This window comes from Lathamus discolor, chromosome 6, assembly GCF_037157495.1.
Source record: "Lathamus discolor isolate bLatDis1 chromosome 6, bLatDis1.hap1, whole genome shotgun sequence".
Lineage (NCBI taxonomy): Eukaryota > Metazoa > Chordata > Aves > Psittaciformes > Psittacidae > Lathamus > Lathamus discolor.
The window spans coordinates 23,837,860-23,857,536 of record NC_088889.1 but is presented as its reverse complement, the minus strand read 5'-3'; the positions used below and the strand labels follow the sequence as shown (position 1 = coordinate 23,857,536).

Here is a 19,677-nt window from a genome sequence, read left to right as displayed (position 1 = left end):
CAGCTTCGGAGAGGTGAAGCTCAACTCTTAAATCAAAACATCACCATATGTTAGTACTGCACTACATGCAATGTAGACAAATTTCATATTGCTCTAAGTCTTAAATCTGGATCTACAGAATACAAGGACATACCCAGTGCTTCAACTCTTTCTGTAAGTGGCTGGTTTCCAGTCTTTGTTACTTTATCTGTAGAACATTAAGAGATCCCAGCTAGGAGCGAAAAAAGAATAAAGTAACTTGGCAAATTATTGAGAGAAGCTTAGACTCTGTTTAAAACTTTCAGGGTAAGTGGTAATAGCGTATTAATACCAAATACAAACTCAAATGTAACTTATTGATGTAAGATACTGTAACAAGATAAATGTGTGAATTACCTTAAAATAATACATACATGCCCAGGGTTTTATTGCATATCCTTGTCAGTGTACTTGCAGGCTCCAGTACCAGCTTTGCAATAGGTCAAAGCTTCTGCTGCTTTTAATAAATTGGTCCTATAGAAAAAATCTACTTGCATCACAAGATAATACTTTGTCAGTTTGAAATTATTGTGCAAGTACTGATGGGAATGCTGCTGACAGTAACACTGTTAAACTAGGTTTCCTGTAAACTGCGATTCTACCTCACGCACACAACTGGAGATAGGTGAGACTATGATACTTCAGACCCAATAGAGAACTCCAAGGTCTACTCAGGATAATAGTATTAACCCTGCTACTAGGCTGACCTGAAATGAAAGGGGCCATAATGGACTTGTAGTTATGTATCTTAAAGACAAAAAAAAGGGTATTTATTTTAATCAAATTTATACTGAACTTCAGTGAACAAAACAGCAGTGAAATTTACTTGTCCTCTTATTATTTGTAGTAATTCTAACAAAGTCTAACTCCTAAAATTCTAACAAGAGAATTATGCATCTTTTGTCACACTTGTTCTTTTAAAACTAGTCTTTCTCATTAACCAGATTAGATTTTTTGCCATCATTCTTAAATGATGGTCTGTTATTTCTTTGCAGGTATACTTTATAGCTGACTTCTCCCTGTTCTCAGTGATTGATAATAAAACCTAAAATACTATAAATATTACCCCACTATTACTTTTACATTGTAACAGCAGGAACAGAGACAAAATGAAAAGTGGGAGAATATGGTGTAGACAAGTTGCTGTCGGGAATGGAGGCACTCCTCCATGCAATACCTCTGTTGGAATAATGGCCTCCAGTATAAAAGTTTGTCAACCCTGAATCGCTTTTGGCAAAAGCAGGTTCAGCTAATGCAGCAACCAGACAGACTGGATACTGTTGGAAGAGGAAACATCTTCAGAAAAGGTAGACTACATATTTTATATGCAAGCCTGTTCTTACTCCTATTTTTGCTTCCCTTGGTAAAAAAAAACCCACTTGCTTTATCCCTTCCCATCTCTATTTTCCCATAGAAAAGAGGGAAGAAAAATAAAATTAACCAATACTTACAAAGCGTAAGACTTAAAACTTTCCCTGCAATATGGTAAATTAAGTAACACCTCCTTTCCCACAGAATGATCTTTTTGGAAATCACTCTTTCAGCAGTCAAGGGTCAGGGCAGTCATTATAAAATCTTCTGATTCTGACTTGTAACTACAAATATTTTGTTTACTGTGATCAGCAAAATGGTTACTTTCAATAACATAGAAGTTTTTCCCCCATTGACCATGCATTTCCAAACAAATTACTGGTCCAGCTTTGTAGAAATTATCTTGCTTGACCAAAGGAGCCAGTGGTATCTGTAAGTTAGTTGCCTGTCTTAGATAAGCAAGGCTGTGTGAAAGCAGCCATGATTTGGGGAATGCCGAAGATAAGGTAAGAGAATGTGGCTATAGAAGCAGATAAAGCCAGATTCAAGTATCTGATTCAAGTAATTTGCTTTTTTGCTTGCTTCCAAATATGCTGCTTTCGTGAGAAGTGTTCTAATTTTGCTGGCCTTTTTCTAAAGGAAAGGGTTTGTGCTTATTGGTGTAACTATTAAAACACATTATGCAAATACTTTTTACACTCCTCTTGGTTCTTAAAAAAATCTAGAGCAATACTATTTCACTTTACAAATTGAAGCCACCGTAGCTTGAGATTTATTCAACTTACAACATCAAAAAATGAAGAGTTACTGTTTATTATGTTTATTAGGGTATGGGTTGTTACTGAGATTTGTGCTGAGCTTGTGTTCAGGAAGAAACTGAAATTTGATCGAAATGTATAAACTATCATTTTAGTGTTTTTTTTTAAATTACTCAAAACTTATGGGTACATAGAGGAAAATTATCAACATATGTTTTGAAAAGGGAAATTAACTGCACTTAATAAACTGGCAGGCCTCTTACTCTATCACACACAATGCTTTTCTTAGGACAAGCAGAGATTCCTAAAGATACAGGTAGGAGACTAATGAAATTTCAGGAGCACTCCTTATGAAGTTCCAGTTCCACTTTTGTCTTTCAAGTACGTTCTAGCAAGATTTTCAAATGTACATGTTTTTTAAATTTTTTAAAACTACCAGGTCTGAATCTCTCCTACTTCCTTTTTACACATAGACAAAAGGAGGAAAATGAGCTTTACTACTTTGTCACATCCAAGTTTTCTTCAGTTTTTCAATAACTTGTTAAGATGCTTTTCTAGAGCATAGGAAAATGTTTTCAGGCTTTGTAGGTGTCACAGGAAAATAAGGATTTATTTTTAATTAACACTTTTTCTTTTCATGTGGTATTACTTTACATAACAGGTACTCCTATTTATAGCCAGAAACAGTCTCAGAGGTCAAACATTTAGGGTGGGATCCATCTTATTCGAGTTTAGTAATCTAGGAAGTTATGTGTGTAGTCTCAGTCACCTAAGCTTCTACTATAGATAAATTGAGATGGGGAGGGAAGGAGGCAGTTCTGCAGGCAATATATTCCTTGCTAAGATACTCATTCCACTATCTAAATCTCTTGTTCTTTGAAGGTGCCTATCTCTATTGATTTAAGATGGAGCCTGGATGACTAGGTCAGATTAGAGAGCAGGCTTTTGGATGGCAACAGTTAGGATGGGTTTCCTCACAACTGGCAGAATAAAATCTCTAAAAAGGGAGTAAAGGTAGGAGTGTATGTGTATATATATTAAAAAAATAATGTATCTTTTCTAAATGAATTCCTTTATTACAGAATACAACTCTCCTTTCAAAAATTACATTTTGTATTGGCTGTAATGCAGGAAGAACTGGTCATGAGTAGGTAAGCAATTTTAGAAGTGGAGTCACAGATGTACTTCTAACCTGACAGGCAAACATGCAGGTGTAGTGCTATGTGATAAATTATACAAAAAAAAGTTGAAGTATTTCCGGAGTTCCAGAGCAAGCAGCTTAAAATCTTTAGTGAAATACTGTGTAAAGTAACCCTGTGTATTTAAAGATACTTTGTTACTGTGACCTTAAGTAACCTTTAATTCCAGCATGAAGCTGACTTCCTAAGGTTGCAACAATAAGGAATTCATACTGAACAATAGTCATATAGTGCTGGTTTTGAATTCATATACAGCCAATGCATTTTAAACCCCACCAAACCTGTTCATAGATAAACTATAAATAATAATCTAAAAGAAACACTTTGATGTCTGTTTTCTACACAGTACTGGAGACACGTGAACAAGATACTTTTTCATCATTACCTTGTAATATTCTAAAGTAATGTGTGTTGGACTAGATGACTAATGTTCTGAAGTTACCATCCACCATCCACTCAGTGCATCATTCTGCAAAGGAGTGTAATAATTAAAGCAGGAGTGAAGCCATATGATCTGTATATAGCATAGCTGCATACACTTGGGGATTTGGATATCTGATACATCATGTGTTTCAGCCCTGCATTTGGTGGATTAGAGATGTACTTTCTTTAAACAGTAACATAAATTATATGCTTAATCCAATCCACATGATGCAAAAGAGCATACGAACATAGTGGAGAGTGCTGTGGCCTCATTGAGAAATGTATTGCTATACTCTCAGGAAGTAATTACGGTAACAGGTATTGTTAATTTTTTATGTTGTAGCTACAGAAGAAACAGCTCTGTAATACAGATTACATGCCATCGCTTTTAAAGACAGAAAAGTCTTGTTCTGCTCCCCTGTAATTCATAATGATGAAACCATTAACTATACACAAAGTGGTAGAGAAAAGAAAAAAATAAATGTCCTGGGAGCGGTTCTCTCTGCTTGTATCTTTAGGGTTGTAACTATTTTGGCTCTCAAGATGTTTCTTTAAAAAAATCAGCTTTTTGTAAATTTTCAGTATGCCCATGAGTGGGGGGCATACTGAAACATGACTAGATGATGGGTTATTAGTTGAAACATTAATTAGTGAGGAGATTGAGTAACAAGTCAATCCTTCACTCTTTACTAATTTTTTTACAGGCCACTTCATTTTGGATGTACCACTTGGCTAAAGTTTGAGGGGAAAAAGGATGGGTCATATTTAAGATTGAGTCCAGCCATTTAATTTGTTACTATAAATCTAAAATTGTTTTCCGGTATCTCAGCCATTATTTAGCGAGTCAAGTACTCAAGTGTTTTGAACAGCTTCTGTCTGAACTGATTTCAGTTATTTCCTCTCAGCCAAAGGTTAGTTTTTACCCCCCACTGCAAAAATGGTAGGCAACTAATCTTCAACTTTTCTATAATCATCACTTGTTTAAAATGAGCAACTACTTTACTTCCTATAATTGAAAACAGTCTGCTTTCTTATGTTTACTGCTGGATCAGATGCAGATTTGTATTATCTCCATATCCAAACCCAGTAATTCCTAATTGGAAATGTGTATCTTCTTCTAGAATACGTCTTTTTCTTGGTTAGCTTACTTGAGGTAAGTAGATCTAATAGGAAAAAAACATGCAGAAGATACACTGTAATGGAGCTTATGCTTCCTGCTGTTGCAGCTGGCAATGGGTGAACTCAAGGATTGCAGCCTGGAAGGGGAGATTAGGCAAATCCTCTGCTCGATTCTGAAACCTGGGATATACTGGAGAACATTTTTCAGCAATTACTGAGAAAAGGTGATGTGCAAAGGAGGTTTGGAGGAAAAACATGTCTTCATGGGAAGAATACTCATATATAGTAGGAGAAAGAAATTATAAACCAAATTAAATGTTTTTGTCTTAAAAATCTGTTTATACTTACTATTTAAACTGTGCTATTAGGACTACAATCCTGAAAATAACATTACTTACCTTGTTTTGTGTGTGTATTATAGAATCAGAATGATAGAACGGTTTGGGTTGGAAGGGACCTCAGAAATAGATCACCTAGTTCCAACCCCCCTGCCATGGGCAGGGATACCTTCCGCTAGACCAGGTTGCTGTATTTATCTGTACTCATCAGATTTTAGAGATCAGAATACACAAGATAAGTTTCCCCAAAAATTACAATAAGAGTATTGAATGTGTTTAAATACATCATTACAGTTGTGGAACAGGAAATGGTTATGATTTAAGATACGCCTCTATGGAAAATATTTCTGTGCTATACATATATAGCTCACATATGTATTAAAAAAAACTTTTAACACCTTAAGTGATCACTTTCGGGGCTTTCCAGTTACCAAAAATTGATAGAGCATAGCTGGCTTCTATACAGGTGCTGGTTTCTATATAGGTGTATACCATTTATTGTGAATTGGGGTATTCCTGTCACAGACACTGTTTTAATGATGCATTTTTATGTAAGAGCAGCTGCAGATAACCTGAATAGCAGATGTAATCCGAGACATTTAAAATGATGGGGGTTTTGTGCCTTATTGATGCTTAAGGTTCGTCCTTTCTAAATGTATAAATATTCCTTTTCCAGGTAAAGTAATGATGCTTACTCCTGAGAACAGTAATGAGACAAGGTGATTTTGCCTCTTAAGTGCCTTAGTTTGTAATCTTACAGAAACATATTTCTGAATGTTATTTTTACTGTTGTGATCCTATAACAAGGTTTACTGCAATTCTCAGCTGCATAAACAAAAGAATGTCAATAGTAAGATGCAAGATTAATTGTATAAGGCATTTATGGAACCCTACTGAAATTTATTCCATAAAAAGCTCTAGAAAGTGACAGTAAAAAAATATCACTGGTACGTGTTTAGAATATTTTAGGTTGATTTATTCAAAGAAGATACTGTAATACGCAGCTGAGGTGCAGAAGATACGAAAGACTGGAAAGGAGTGTGTTCATCATGGAAGAGTACACACAATAATAGCCTACTTGCTTGGGGATGATTCCACACTCCTTAAAGGTTTGTCTATTGCTTATGTCTCAAATTCAGAACCAGTATTTCTATTCTATAAATGGACAAGCTACAGCATAAGGAAAAGTAACTTACATCTTTTTTCTTCCACTTGCTATGTGAAAGCTGTGCACAATTCTTTTCCTTGCCTTCTGTTTCTGTCCTAGACAGGCCTGAGTACATGTTTAATTTAATAGCCTGAATTTAAAGAGGTATACTGGTTAGCATTAATAAGAATACATAATTTGAAAGCAAAGTAAAAACATTTTTGGCAGGATTCCTTTTCTAGTTGCATTACTCCAAAAGAATTAACTAAACCAAAGTATGTTGAAAAGTATTTATGTCTCGGTGTTTACTGAAACAAGAGTCAGAGCCTTTGTTAAACCTGGTATGACTCCAATTCCTATCTTACTGAAATAAATGCATCATTTAAGTTTTCCTAATTAAAGTGTTTTGATGTCCTAACTGGGACAAGAAGAATTTTCTTCTCAAGCTGTATGTGGTATGATATGTCCAATATACCATAGGGAGTACAAGGAAAGAATTGTAATGTTAGATTTAAGAGAATTTAAACAAGGCTATTTTTCTGTACAAATATACCTGAAACATCAAGAGTAAAGAACAGTGCTGCAAAAAAGTATGGCTTGAGACTGATACATATATATCCTCAAGATAAGTAATGGAGTTAATTAAAAAAATGGAAATGCTTTTGAGTAGGCCCCCACCCAAAAAGGGTATCCTTCTCTGGATTCCTGGTTCTGTATCAAATGCCTGTTCACATCCTAATCCATTTTAATAATCCCTCCTTTTACCTCCTGTAATACTCTGGTTGTATTCAATTTACCTGTTGTCATTTTGCTTGTTTATATAGCATTCCATATGAAATAGCTCACAACAGTTTCTATTTCATACATGAAGAATTCCCCCTTAATTGCAGGAATTCTTAGTATTATCAAAAGCATGCTAAACACAACAGGTTAAAACAAGAAATGAAGACTACAAACGATACTGCAGGAAAAATTTGTGTAGGCAGTAGTCATCACAGATGGGATTCATTCAGTATACTGCTGTTAGTTCTACCACCCACATAATCCCTATTATCATTTCCTAGCAAACACACTTCATGAGCTCTAAAGAAATCTCACTTGTCTGTTCCAGCAGTTACCTGGTTATTGTGATGATATAAAATAGTTAAAGGCCATGTCAATTAAAAAGTTACTTTAGTTTTTTGAAGGTCATAATAATTAAAAGTATATTTTCATTTGATGACAACCAATAATTTGAAGAACCACCACCAAATTTATCCTTTACTACTAAAAGCACCCCTCCTGCTAGCAAGCATTGAACATTAGGATGTTGTGGTGGTACAATTGTTCTCCCTGTTCCCTACTTGTGTGTTCATTTGTCCCAATTAACTGATACTATAAACTTGAGAAAGCGATGTGCTGTCACACAGAGGAAGCAACCAAGGTTCTGCCTTTTTGCTGAAGCACAGGCTGACATTCCTGATTTGTATACAGGGTGGAGTTCTGCAGTCTTTTATTCCTTCGAGTGTTGACAGTGATGACAGTTCTTATGGGAGAGACAGTACTTTGATCATGTGTGTAGCTGGGTATGAGGAGGAAACTTCCATTAAATAATTGTAAGGGACACAATGACTTAGGAAAGCTGCATGAGTGAATGGGAAGCCAGAAATTCTGATTCTTCTGCCCCTTTTCTGACAAAAAAAAAAAAAAAAAGGAAAAAAAAAAGCTGCTGTAATGCAAGTTATAAAGAAGCTTTCTCTGTAAATGCGATCCAGAGATGGATCCAAATAAATAATAAGAAACACACACACACACAAAAAATCCCAAAACAAACCCTGAATGCTTGTTATTTTAGAGGGGAAGAAAGATACTAAATTATGAAAAATTGCCCGATCCAATTCACAAATAGTTGTATCAGCACAACTATGAGGAGCAAGGCACTGTGGTATAAGGGTGGAAACTTCATGAGCTGCTGTAGCTGCTAGAGTACTTGTGCTGTTACGCTACAACCAAAGACATCATAGTACCCTTAGCGGAATTTAATTAAAACTTCCAAATAATCCATTCTTGTGGTGGTCAGTTCATTTTCAGTTAGGGGAGAGTAATCATTCCCAAGTAGTTTGCCTGCAGCAGTGGAGTAGAGTACAGGAATTTCTTGTTTACGAGTTCTTCGTAAATTGCGAACTCAAGAGTCACATGACTTTATATTCTTAAAGTTAAGAGAAAATTAGCTGCTGAATGTCAGTTGCTAAAGGTTATGGAATTATAATACAAAGAGTTTGCTGTTCAGGTGCTGTCTTGTCACTTCTTGTTCCTCCATTTACCAAATTATTAACCAACATATTTAATGCCTCAGGGAATCTCTGTCTTACTATTCTTTCCTTCCTAGTAGCTGTACAGATTTCCGTGAATGAAACAATAGAGATTTCAAGTGTTGATTTCCTCAGTTAGTTTCATTTCAGCCATCTGGTGGTGATGTCACATATAATCACCTGTGTCTAACAAGCACCTGATAGTTTTCCTTCCTTGGGGACTAAAGTACAATACACATACAAGCTATGTATCAGGCTGTATTTGTACTACAAACAGTGGTTTGCTATCATGATTCAGATAAATAGGAGACTAGTTCAGCTGATTTAGTTACTTTAGATCATTTCCTGCAACTTAACTCATCCTGCCAGTTAACATGAATACACATTTGGGGTTTTTTCCAAGTTAGCCATTAAAGAGATTGAGTAGGCTGGGCCCTGTGACTAATGTTTCCTTGGCTCTGACTGTTTTGCTGCTTCCCTAGAGCATTCCATAATACCTTATTAGCATGCAGGGGATACTCTGAAATTCCCAATTGTAGGACAACACTTGAAAATGTTCTGGAAATCTCAGTGCTCCACAGTCTGAAATCCTGGCCATAAGTAAGATACAGCATGGAAAGGCAAGTACAGAAGTACTTATGCTGTAAAAAGACCACATGCATTAGCATTGTCATTATTAATACAGCTCCCTACTGCCAAGCTTTCATATTCTGTACTGATTAAAAATAAAATAAAAAACAAACAAACAAAAAAAAGCAGTGCCACAGCAAAACTTGCTCAAGGTGGTGCTACAGTAATTGAATAAGGCTTTTCAACCACTACAGGATTTGTTGTTCCACTAACATTGTGAAGGTAGTAAAGAGTCAGGTTTCTGTCATTTCTGATGCCTTATCGCAGGCAACAAACGAAAAATGGAGTTGCTGAACTATTTTACTACACAAAGTTTAAACTTAATCCTGTTTTAGAAATGTCAGCATTATACTGCTGACAGAGGCAGCAGCTAAATGGAAACAGCATGATCCGCCAATGAGCAGTAAGCATTTCCCCCACCAGTGTTTAACTATGAATCATGATGAATATTACCTCCATGGATTAAAGTGCTGATCTTAGTTATTTGCATAGAAAATGGGTTTTGTTCAGGAGCTGAAGTTTGTCTAGATAACACACTCACCTGGAACAAGAAAACCTTTTTACGTTAGCTTTAGAAATCACCTTAGCTAAGTTAGAAAAAAAGGCACATAAGAGCATTTACTTCAAGGGTACTCCTTTACAATTCTTCTCTACCTGTGGCTACACCGCAGATCCTAGTGCTACAAAGAGAACTGGTTACTCCTTTTTACACATCACTATAAAGTAAAAAAATGGCAGTTATGATACCTTAGCTAACTTTCTTCTGTTGTCTTTTATACTATATAGTATGCTTCAGCAAAGAGGAGCAGAAAGTATATAAATAGTACTACAGCTGTTATACATCATCTTTGTGTTAATTTCTGCTTTTGAGTCAAGGCACTGAAAGTTAATTTCCTCCTTCAGTACCCTACTCAAGTGAAAAAAACAAACAACAAAACAAGAAAACACTATTTAAATAGAAACACTAAATTTACTTCCCATATTTGTTGAAATATTTGTATGTTAACTAATCACAAACAGGAAGGAACATTCAGCAACCTTCACTGAAATTTCTGACCTAGATGCACTAGTGGAAGAACAACCAGTTGCAGGTAGCATTATTTCAGTAAAAACTGCAGTTTTCATAACTCAAGACATTGCTGCCCATACGTACTTTGTTTCCCTACTAGGAAATCAAGCAAGTCAAACACCAAGAAGCATTAAAAGTTGAAGCAGCTTAAGTTTACCTAAAAGTGCAGTTAACTGTGCTCCCAGGGCAGGTTAGCAGAAGCTCCACTTGCTTTTCAATTACCTTTTAGGAGATGAGACAGAATGTTCATATAGCTCAGTCCAAGTGTGACAGGTTCTACCTAAGTCGAAACAAATCCTGCAGTGATTAATGTTTTTTTCCCTAGCTTGTTTTCCCTCAGCTCTGTAATTCTAAATTGCTAAAGCAGGTCATTTGAACTATGTGTAGCATCTTAGGAACCATAACTTAGTGATCATAAATTTGCATTATAAATGCAGGTATAGAGCCTTACCTGGCATAAATTTTCAATCTTAACTGCTTATTAACTACACCACAACTCTGACCCACCCTGTAATCACCACTGGCCTAGCATCTGTTCATTTGAAGCTCCATTTTATTCTGTTTTTTATTCTCTGTTTCCTTCTTCCTGATGGTTTTAGATTTATGTAAAAAAAAAAAAAAAAACCAACAAAAAACCCCAAAAAAACTTTCTGTTTCTCATTCATTCTTCTTTGGTGAGGACACACTGAAAATGCAATGCAGAAATGATGAAAGCAATGAACCAGCTAACACATATCAAGGGAAGTTGCAACTACAAGGAAAACTGTGGAAGGTGGAAGAAATGCCAAGAATGCACGAAATATCAATGTTGCCTATTCTTTTCAGATTGAGTAATGCCATACCCACCTTTTTTAAAAAAGCTTTTAGATAAAACGACTGGCAATTTTACTCCTAGTAGGTATAGCTATTAAGCAGAGGTATACATTTTGAAGAAATTACATGCAATACAGCGTTTTGAATGCTTACCATCAGCTGGTAAGGATATCAAGCTCCTAAGTATTCAAGTACCAAATATTTAAGTTACTGCCAGATACTGCAGTCAGAGAGATTGAAAGGCAAAACTTTAATCAAGCTGAAAGATTTAAGATGTTTCAGTGAAGTAGTTAAAAAGATGTACGTAAGCATTAAGTCATTAAAATGACTTAAACCTCTTAATCTTCTCAAAAGCAGATTAGGCTAAATTTAAAAAAACATGACATGAAGTCCAGTTTTGATTTTATACCCTGTGTGTCCTTGGTACAGAATTCAGTATGTGCCATTTTGAAAACTTATTTTTGTATGATAGTGTAAGTTCGTAAAATCTCCAAAATATGATACTAGCTATGGAGTTACCTTAACAGCTATATGAAAAATTCACTAATGACCAATCCTATTAATACATATATTACTTCTGAATTTTCAGGAAAAAAGAAAACTTTTTCCGGACAAAGTTTGTTTATGCTCATGTTAACTGCTGCCACACTGCATGATTTCACCATTCCTTTTTAATTCTGATCATTTCATAAGCTCAAATGGCAGATGAGGGCCCATGTAACATTAATTTTCTCATACCATATGGGCACATTACTACTTACTCCATTGCAAAATTTGTGACTAATGGAAGGGCCTTTCAGAGTTATTCCTTACCTCTAACTGAATAGGAAAGACAAAAAACGATAGTTGCCAATAATGTACTTTTCAAAAATCTCTGTAAACATTTTGCATTGTGTTTTAATAACAATACAGTTTTTGCTTTTTAACCTTGTAGAACTAAGAACTTCTAAAAAAATATGAGGTTTTAAAAAAGAACTTTTTTTTTTTTACCCTTAATTATTGCACCACAAGTTGACAAAAAGCTGAGAATTAAGTCCTCACACTTGGCATACCATTTACAATTTGAAAGTAAATGGAGTAAGTAAATTTCAAAAGTCCTAGCCAAAAAAAAATATATCATTAGGAAAACAAAAAGAATGCTTGAAATGTCATCTAATTCTATCAAGAAGTTTAGCGATATAAATTTGGTCTTTTTCAAAGTACTACTGAAAAAGTTTGACATGGAACTTGGAAGAACTGTAGAAAACAATAAATGCTTACTCTAAAAATGAGGTTAACAGTACACTCCAAGATACTTTGTCCAACATGTTTAATTCCTTGTTGCTCAATGGATTTTCTTCTGTCTCTAATTACAGCAGATGGATCAGGGACAGTTTGAGAATTAACTTCTCTATGGTTGTAACTTGCTTCATTTACACTAAAGATGACGAACCAACAAATCCATACTCCCAAGAAGAGAAGAGGTCTTTAATGATGGCCAGCACCAGAGGATTCTGAAACAAAGACATGATTTAGACTGTTCAAACAGTAGAGCAAATCAACTCGGGAACATAGTTCAGAACCTAGAAGAGAAAACTAACATCTGAGCATAAGAACCGGTGGATACTTCTGAAATTGGCAGATTCTGTATCAAATAAACCCCTCAAACTACATATATGAACTTGGCCAATACTAAAAAACCTCCTTTGCAAGTATTATAAGCAGTTAAGGGGCTCCTAAACTGAGGTTTATTTATGCTATTATCCTTAGCTTGACTGGGCAGTATTTTCACTAATTGCACATTTGAAAACGTAAATAATGTTTGCATATACAAATTCAACTGGAAGCAAATGGGCTATCTATCATGGCTCAGAATGTTAACTGACATACAGCAGCTCATGGAAAACTGAATTCCAGTGTGATGTCAGAAGAAACTGTCCATAAATATCTAAATACTACATTACAGAAAATATAAAAATACACATTCAAAATACAAGTTTAAACTTCTTAGTTTCTCAACAGCTAAAGCAGCAGTTACTCTTGAGATCGTGCCGATTTAAGCCATTCCACTAAATGTTTTTTACTATTATTTTAAATAATTCCTTCCCCCCCCGCCAGTCATTCTACCCCTAAAACCTATGCAAAGAACAGTTTAAGACAAGACATAGCATCTGTGCAAGCTCAAAGATGTTTCTAGGTTATAAAACCACCAATACAACTAAAGCTACGTATTCTGAAGTAATCTCTAAACATTTTCTAAATCCGTAAGTTAAATAACAAACAAAATATGCTAAGTTAATTCTTACTGCAGTCATTTAAAAAAATAGAGCAGGGTACTAGATACTTAATACTCACTATCTGCCACTGCTTTTTTTCCTGGAAAAAAAAACAGAAAAAAAAAGCTGAACAATGACAGTTTAAAAAAGTGTGGTTTTTTCAGATAAACTTAATTATACTACTTATGATTTGCTAATTTAGCTTGAACAACCTCTAAAAAGTATACACGTACTTTCCATGATACATTTAACTTTAAAAGAAACTAAACTTGATATTGATTTTTTAAAAGTTGTTTCTTTTTAATTAACCTAGGCTCCACACATTTAGAAGTAGAAGCCATCAAGATCTTACTTCCTACTTTAATTCAAAACATATACATAATGATACTCTTTTACATAATATATGGATATACAGATATAACATATGGATGTAAACTGAAGTGGTAAGAATACAGTTTGCTTTACAATCTTCCTCTATGAATAATATAGTTTATTTTACATTGCCAGTGTAATTGTTCTCCTGAAATACTGATTCACAGCAATCAGACAAAAATAGATAAAAAAAATTCCTCATGAGGAAGACTGTCATAAGAGGTTGTGCAATCTCCAACCTTGGATATATTAATTTGAAATTCAAATTAATGGCCATGAACAACCTCATCTACCTTTGATTTAACAACTTTAAGCAGTGGTTTGGAGCAGGTAAGCTCAAAAGATGCCGACCAATCTAAGTTACTCTACTACATACTCTTCTATAAATATACGTATTATTTGCAAAGCTGTTCTCCAAACTGCATAAAAGGCTACAGCTATTTTCACTTTAAAATAACACTTAGCATACAGTTGCATCATATCAAGGTTTTGGCCCTCAAAACACTACACCATCACATCCAAGTCATAAATATAAATAAAAGTAGCATGACATGAACACAAACTTGAAAAGTCTGTCGATTTTGAATTCTCTTTCAAATTAAGTAAGTTAAAGCAAAATTTAAGGTGTTTTTTTTTTTTTTCTCTCTGGCTGTTCAACTACTTTCATTGACTTAAACTTGTAAACGTAGTGAACAGCTTTGGACATGCTACAAATTATCTGGACAAAGCTAGAAAAATGTTGAAGTAACATCACTCAGCTGCTCCCACAGCAAGGGGTTCCTTTCCCTGTCAAGTCTGCCTACAGTCTATAACGTTTGTTAGTGACAGCTAGTAAACGGTTTGACTTGGAATTTTTTCAACATAGCCTAAATTGAACAACAGGACCTTCAAGACACTGTGATATGTTGTACCCTTTTGCTCTGAGGAACTTATGCTGATTTGTAATACAAATCTGGACATCAATCTAAACTAACTGAACTTTCATGGCAAAGATGTGGACTTAAGTAAGAGTGTTAATTTGTTTGCTAGGTATTTTCAATACGTGATTTCTAATTGTTAAGGATATTCTCATTTACAAACCTTATATATAAAGTAACAGCTAATGAAAACTATAACATGTAACTTACCACCATATGAAATTTTGTAATAGGCATAAGCTGTTAATGCTACACCAACCCATATTTCTTGATACACCGTAGTAAAGTAGAATTTCATGCCTTTCAATGACCTTGGAATCATGTTCTGCATCATCTGAAAATTATAAGAGTTTTGCCGTGGTGAGTTTTGCAACTGTCCTCTTAACTGCTGTACTTGTAATGTATATAGACACTCCTTATATATATAAGCAGCAGTTTACATGTTAAAAAAAAAAATAATCCCCAAACATGCAGACGTACTTATTCCAAAGCACTGCAGTAAAAATTCAGAGTTAAGGTCACAATTCATGAGCTAAGACCATAAAAAATATTAAACTACAGCTGATAAAAGGAGGCAAGGGTGGCCAGCGTCAATACAACTGGGAAATATAGGTGTTTGTTAAAGCATTAAAGCACCTTCAGGGTAATTAATGCATAATTATAGAAAACCCCACATTTATCGTAATTGTTTGGATTTAAATTCAATCAAATTTATTATTGTGGACAGACTTCCTGAAACAGTATTATGCTTTCACCAATACTATAAAGAACACTGCAACTCCCCAGAGCTTCCGATATTTGTAGTTTCAGATGACCAGGGCCATAGTAGCAGTCATTCTGCTAAAAACAAGGAGACTGATAAAAAGGAAGGGTTTTCCTACCACTACAAAACACCAAGTAAGTGCTATTTCCCATTAACACCCTGCTAAAACCTGGCAGAAACCTCTCCTCAAGACATAGATAGGCGCAATGCCGTCCAGGCCTATTTTCAAATCTACCCGGAACAACGCTGGATTTTCTTTCTCACTGACCTACCACCATAACCCCAGCGCAGCCCAGGGGACCCGCTGCCCGCCCGTGGCCTGCCCCCCAGGCCGATGGAGGGGGGAGGGAGTAACGGCAGGGCTCGAGCCCCGCTGATCTCTCCTCCCCCCAGATCTCCTTGCCCAGGCTGACCCACAACTGCCTCCCGAGACAAGCGCCGCGATGCCCGCCGCAGCGGGCCAGCCGAGACGCACCGTTACAGGTGGGAGCGAGCCGGCTGCCAGGGAAGGTCACCGAGCACACGCTGCCTCTGCTACCGCCGCGGGGGATGCTGGGAAAGGACGCAGCACCCAGCGAAGGCGTTGGATCGCGACAGGCGCCGCTACCGCGCAGCGCCCCCTACCGCTGTGGAGGACGAGAGCGCTCTCGATATCCTGGCTTCGACCTGCAGCCGCCCGCACCTCAACACCCAAGTCCTGCCACGTCCCTGCGCCCCTTCAACCGCGCCAGGTCCTTGCCCAGCCCTCACAGAGCTCATACCGCTGTACAGACCCGTGCGCAGTCTCATAGTGCCTTCCTAGCGCCTGACTCCCGTCCCCCGCGAAGGGAATGCACTAGGAGCCCTGTGCAAGGACAATGCACAGGGATGGGCTCGAAGCGAGTCTCCGTGTAGCGTGTCGCTTAGAGAATGCTTGTCATGGAGGAGTGGGAAGCTCCCACCGGGTCAGGTTCAGAAGGGCTGACATCTACGTGCCTGTGAACCACTTCCTCCAGGCGACGAAAAGTACAGAGCGACTGGAGTTCCGTGGGAGTGAGGGGGAACCGACCACCCAGCAGCTCCGGCGGCTGGGAAAGACGAGAGCCCCTTACCCGCGCCAAGAGTGAGCCCCTGTACGCACTGCTCCCTCCCCGGTCTTCTCCCTCTTCCCCACCTTCAGCCCTCCTGCAGCTGCGCAGCCGTCCCTTTCAGGCACGGGGCGGGGTCTGGCTGAGGGCGGGAAGGAGGGTCGGCGTGAGGTGTGGAAGAGTAGGCTTGAGTCGTCGCCATGTTGCGTAAACTCACCGAGGAGCAGATTAGCGACTGGTTCGCCATAGGCAAACCTGTGACTGCCGTCGAGTTATTGGGCGGCAAACTGCCCAGTCACTCCGGTGCCCCACTTGCTATGCAGGAGCCATTAGCAGCCGTAGGGTAAGTGTGGGGTGTTCGGCTGCTGATTTTAGCAGCCAGGAGATGCTCCTTATGCCTTGAATGAAGGGCTGTCTGTGAAGGCAGCTGTGGCCTCCCTTCCCTGGAGAGTGTGTTTGTGGGCCTCGGTGTGCAGGGTGTTTTTCATGGTCTGGACTGGCTCCTGTGCCTCACCCACTCCATGCGGGCTTGGATGGTGGGTTGTCCTATTCCAGCTTAACACCCTCAGTAATGTTTGTGGCTGTTAAATAAAGCCAATAACATTTCTGTAATACTTAGGGTTTGACAAGAGGTTCTTGAACCCAACTGAAATCTAAGCCACTGAAATCTGCTAAGTAACACAGGAGAAATTAGCATGATTGATCAAGTCTTGTGTGCCTAGGCAGAGGCAAATCTTTTGTCTTTGATTAGACACATAGCTTTTTCCACTCAAAAGCCTGAGCAGATAACCTGTCTGTGGGGCCTGGCAGTTGTGTTAACAGAATTTACTTTCACAGGTTGGGTTTTTTTCTGGTTTTCTTTCCCATCTGTAGAAGAGAGGGGTTATGCACCCTAAATAGACATTTCTGCATGTGTGGACAGAATTTCCCATCATTAGACACATATAAAATCGTTGAGCATAGATGGTAGGTGCATGTGTATTCTGTTGCATAATGAAAAGAAAAAGGTGTGTTTGCATAGCTATGTTTTGTTTCACAGCTCTGGAAATGTGCTTACATTTAGGGAGGTTTTGCAAAACTTCAGTTTTGGAAAGGTTTAGGTTCCATCAGAAGATGTTTCAGTTTTATTCACTGGTTTCTTAAGAGTTTGGAGAGCTGAAAACACGAGTTTCTCTCTTCCTGAGGCTGCTTGTAGCATAATAGTCTATTTTATTATTTTCTTCCAAAATCTTGGTTTGTTTCTTGGGAAAATCAAACCAAAAATTACTTCAAAATTTTTAAGTGCTCACTTCAAGCAGGATATGCTGTTATTGGTGGAGATGGTTTTCCTACTTCTTCCATCTAAGTTTGTATGTAAGAATATGTAGGATTAATATCAAATTTGTAATGATAACAGGTGCGTGACTGCACACAAATGTGTGTAATAACTAATATTTTACAGAGTTGTTACTGATACGGTCTGATGGGATCTGAAAGCCTCATGTCTCCCTTAAAAAGACTTGTAGAAGGTGTTTTCTTCCTCTGCCAATGATGCCTCGTTTTCCAAGGCTTTTGAGATTATCTTGTTAACTATCTCTAGTGTAGCAGTATTAGTAATTGAGCATTTTAGGGAAAGATAATAGGTCTCAGAAATTGTGGTTGGAATTTTCATGGTTAAATAGCTGGTTTTTGAACTTTCTAATTTCTATGAATATGTTTAACTGAATGGAAAGTAATTTAGATCCTTAAATCCTTCCTTGTTTTCAGAACAATTGTGGCTCACATTAAAACTCTTAAAGGCTTAAATGTAGAAAAACCGGTTATTCTTTCTTCGATTTCTTGCATTTCATAGGTGTAGCTTTCACCAAGTTAGCCCTTTTTTATAGCCACCTTATTTGGCTGAAAACATTGCATGCTGTTTGTTTTGACTTTTGATATTGTTATCACTCACCTTTACATAACGTGAGTAGTGTGTGTTGGCTGCCTGTCCATTTCAGAAATTCCAGCTGGGAGAGTTTAAGGAACGAAATAGTTTCAGATCAGCTCATGCAAATCATGTAAGTCGTAAATAAAAAGTGGTTAAAGAAACAGTTGAGTTCTCAGTCAGTTATCTTCAGGGAAATGATGTCTGACCTACAGCCGTGTTACTGCTACCTGACCTAAGGGTAAACTGAATTCCAGAAAATAGCTCATCTTGGCTAGCAGACTGAGGTGCGCTTTACAGCATTCTGCAGTAAACCTGGCAGATTTCTTTAAAATACATAACTAGAGAGAATACCTAATACTTCCATCAGATTAAAGTGTTCATATTCTGTGTAGTTACCTCTTATTTCTGTATTTGAAAAAATGGACAAAGTGAGGTCTTAGTGGCTGGCATTTTCCCATCCTCTGGATAAATTTATTAACTGTACCCTCTCCAATTCCCAATTTGGTTTCTCCTTTCCCCCCAAGTGTGGACATTAGAACTGGATGCAGTAGCCTAGTATCAGTTTCATCAATAGAACATGCGTATGAAAGTAGGTAAGCTTTTTTGTGTGTTTCCTTAGCATTTCATTGGGGTTTAACACTAAATTGGGTCTGATGCCTAGATATATTTAATTATTATCTAGTGACTGCCTTTTAGCATATGATGTAGTTGATGGTCCTTCTGGACTTAGAAGACTGCATTTGCTTATGTTAAAGTGAAATTTGTGAAGATTGGGTCAGCTGTATCTGGTTTTTGGTGGTTTTGTTTTTGTTGTGTTTTGTTGGCTTTTTTTTCCCTACGTGTTTTTGATGATCATAAAGGTAAGCGGACTTTGCATTTTTAGTAGCCTACCATTTTCCTTAAAATTTGTAACTTAGATTTTTAGGGCTTTTTTCACCTATTTTCCATTAGAAAGCTGTGAGAGTAACCTTTTAGGAAACAAATTTACATGAATTGCCATTGCAGGAATCTTGCACCTTTGACCAAAAAAAAATTATCTTCTGAAACCAGTATTGTGGTTACCTTTTTCACTATGGGAAATGTACTTAAGTTTAATTTTCTGGGGAGTTTTATGACTAAGGAGAAGCCTTTCTTTCAAACCATTCCTGCCCTCATGCAGGGATTCATGTCTGGATTGTTCAGAATTGCATGAGAAGAATCTGATGCCCTTTATTCTGCATCATAAGGCAGAGTAAGTTGAGATCAATGCTTTTGCTATTTATCAATGAACTGGTCACTGCA

General features: G+C 37.2%; 2 protein-coding genes and 1 long non-coding RNA gene across 6 annotated transcripts in view; 2 read left to right on the top strand and 1 right to left on the bottom strand.

Annotated features, from left to right (window-relative positions):
- Positions 1-693: 693 nt before the first annotated feature.
- Positions 694-6,945, top strand: LOC136016938 (uncharacterized). Its single transcript, XR_010613751.1, has 3 exons — positions 694-1,325; positions 3,170-3,238; positions 4,936-6,945. It is a non-coding gene; the product is annotated as an uncharacterized LOC136016938 (long non-coding RNA).
- Positions 6,946-12,408: 5,463 nt separating this feature from the next.
- Positions 12,409-16,480, bottom strand: ATP5MJ (ATP synthase membrane subunit j). 2 transcript variants are annotated; one of them, XM_065684715.1, is made up of 4 exons: positions 16,399-16,480; positions 14,871-14,994; positions 13,451-13,471; positions 12,409-12,609 (listed from the first exon to the last, which is right to left on the bottom strand). In XM_065684715.1, exons 2-4 carry the CDS (start codon positions 14,992-14,994, stop codon positions 12,584-12,586), a joined length of 171 nt encoding a protein of 56 aa, XP_065540787.1. In that variant the 5' UTR covers positions 16,399-16,480; the 3' UTR covers positions 12,409-12,583. The 2 variants fall into 2 exon arrangements, with proteins under 2 accessions (XP_065540787.1, XP_065540786.1); XM_065684714.1 differs by lacking the exon at positions 16,399-16,480 and adding an exon at positions 15,899-16,007.
- A 175-nt stretch (positions 16,481-16,655) lies between these two features.
- The window catches only part of TDRD9 (tudor domain containing 9), an 81,613-nt gene continuing 78,591 nt past the window's right edge, over positions 16,656-19,677 (top strand). For all 3 annotated transcript variants that reach the window (XM_065684701.1, XM_065684699.1, XM_065684700.1), the window contains exon 1: positions 16,656-16,833. In XM_065684701.1, the coding sequence (XP_065540773.1) occupies positions 16,691-16,833 (143 nt within the window). In that variant the 5' untranslated portion in view covers positions 16,656-16,690. The remainder of the gene's footprint in view (positions 16,834-19,677) is intronic.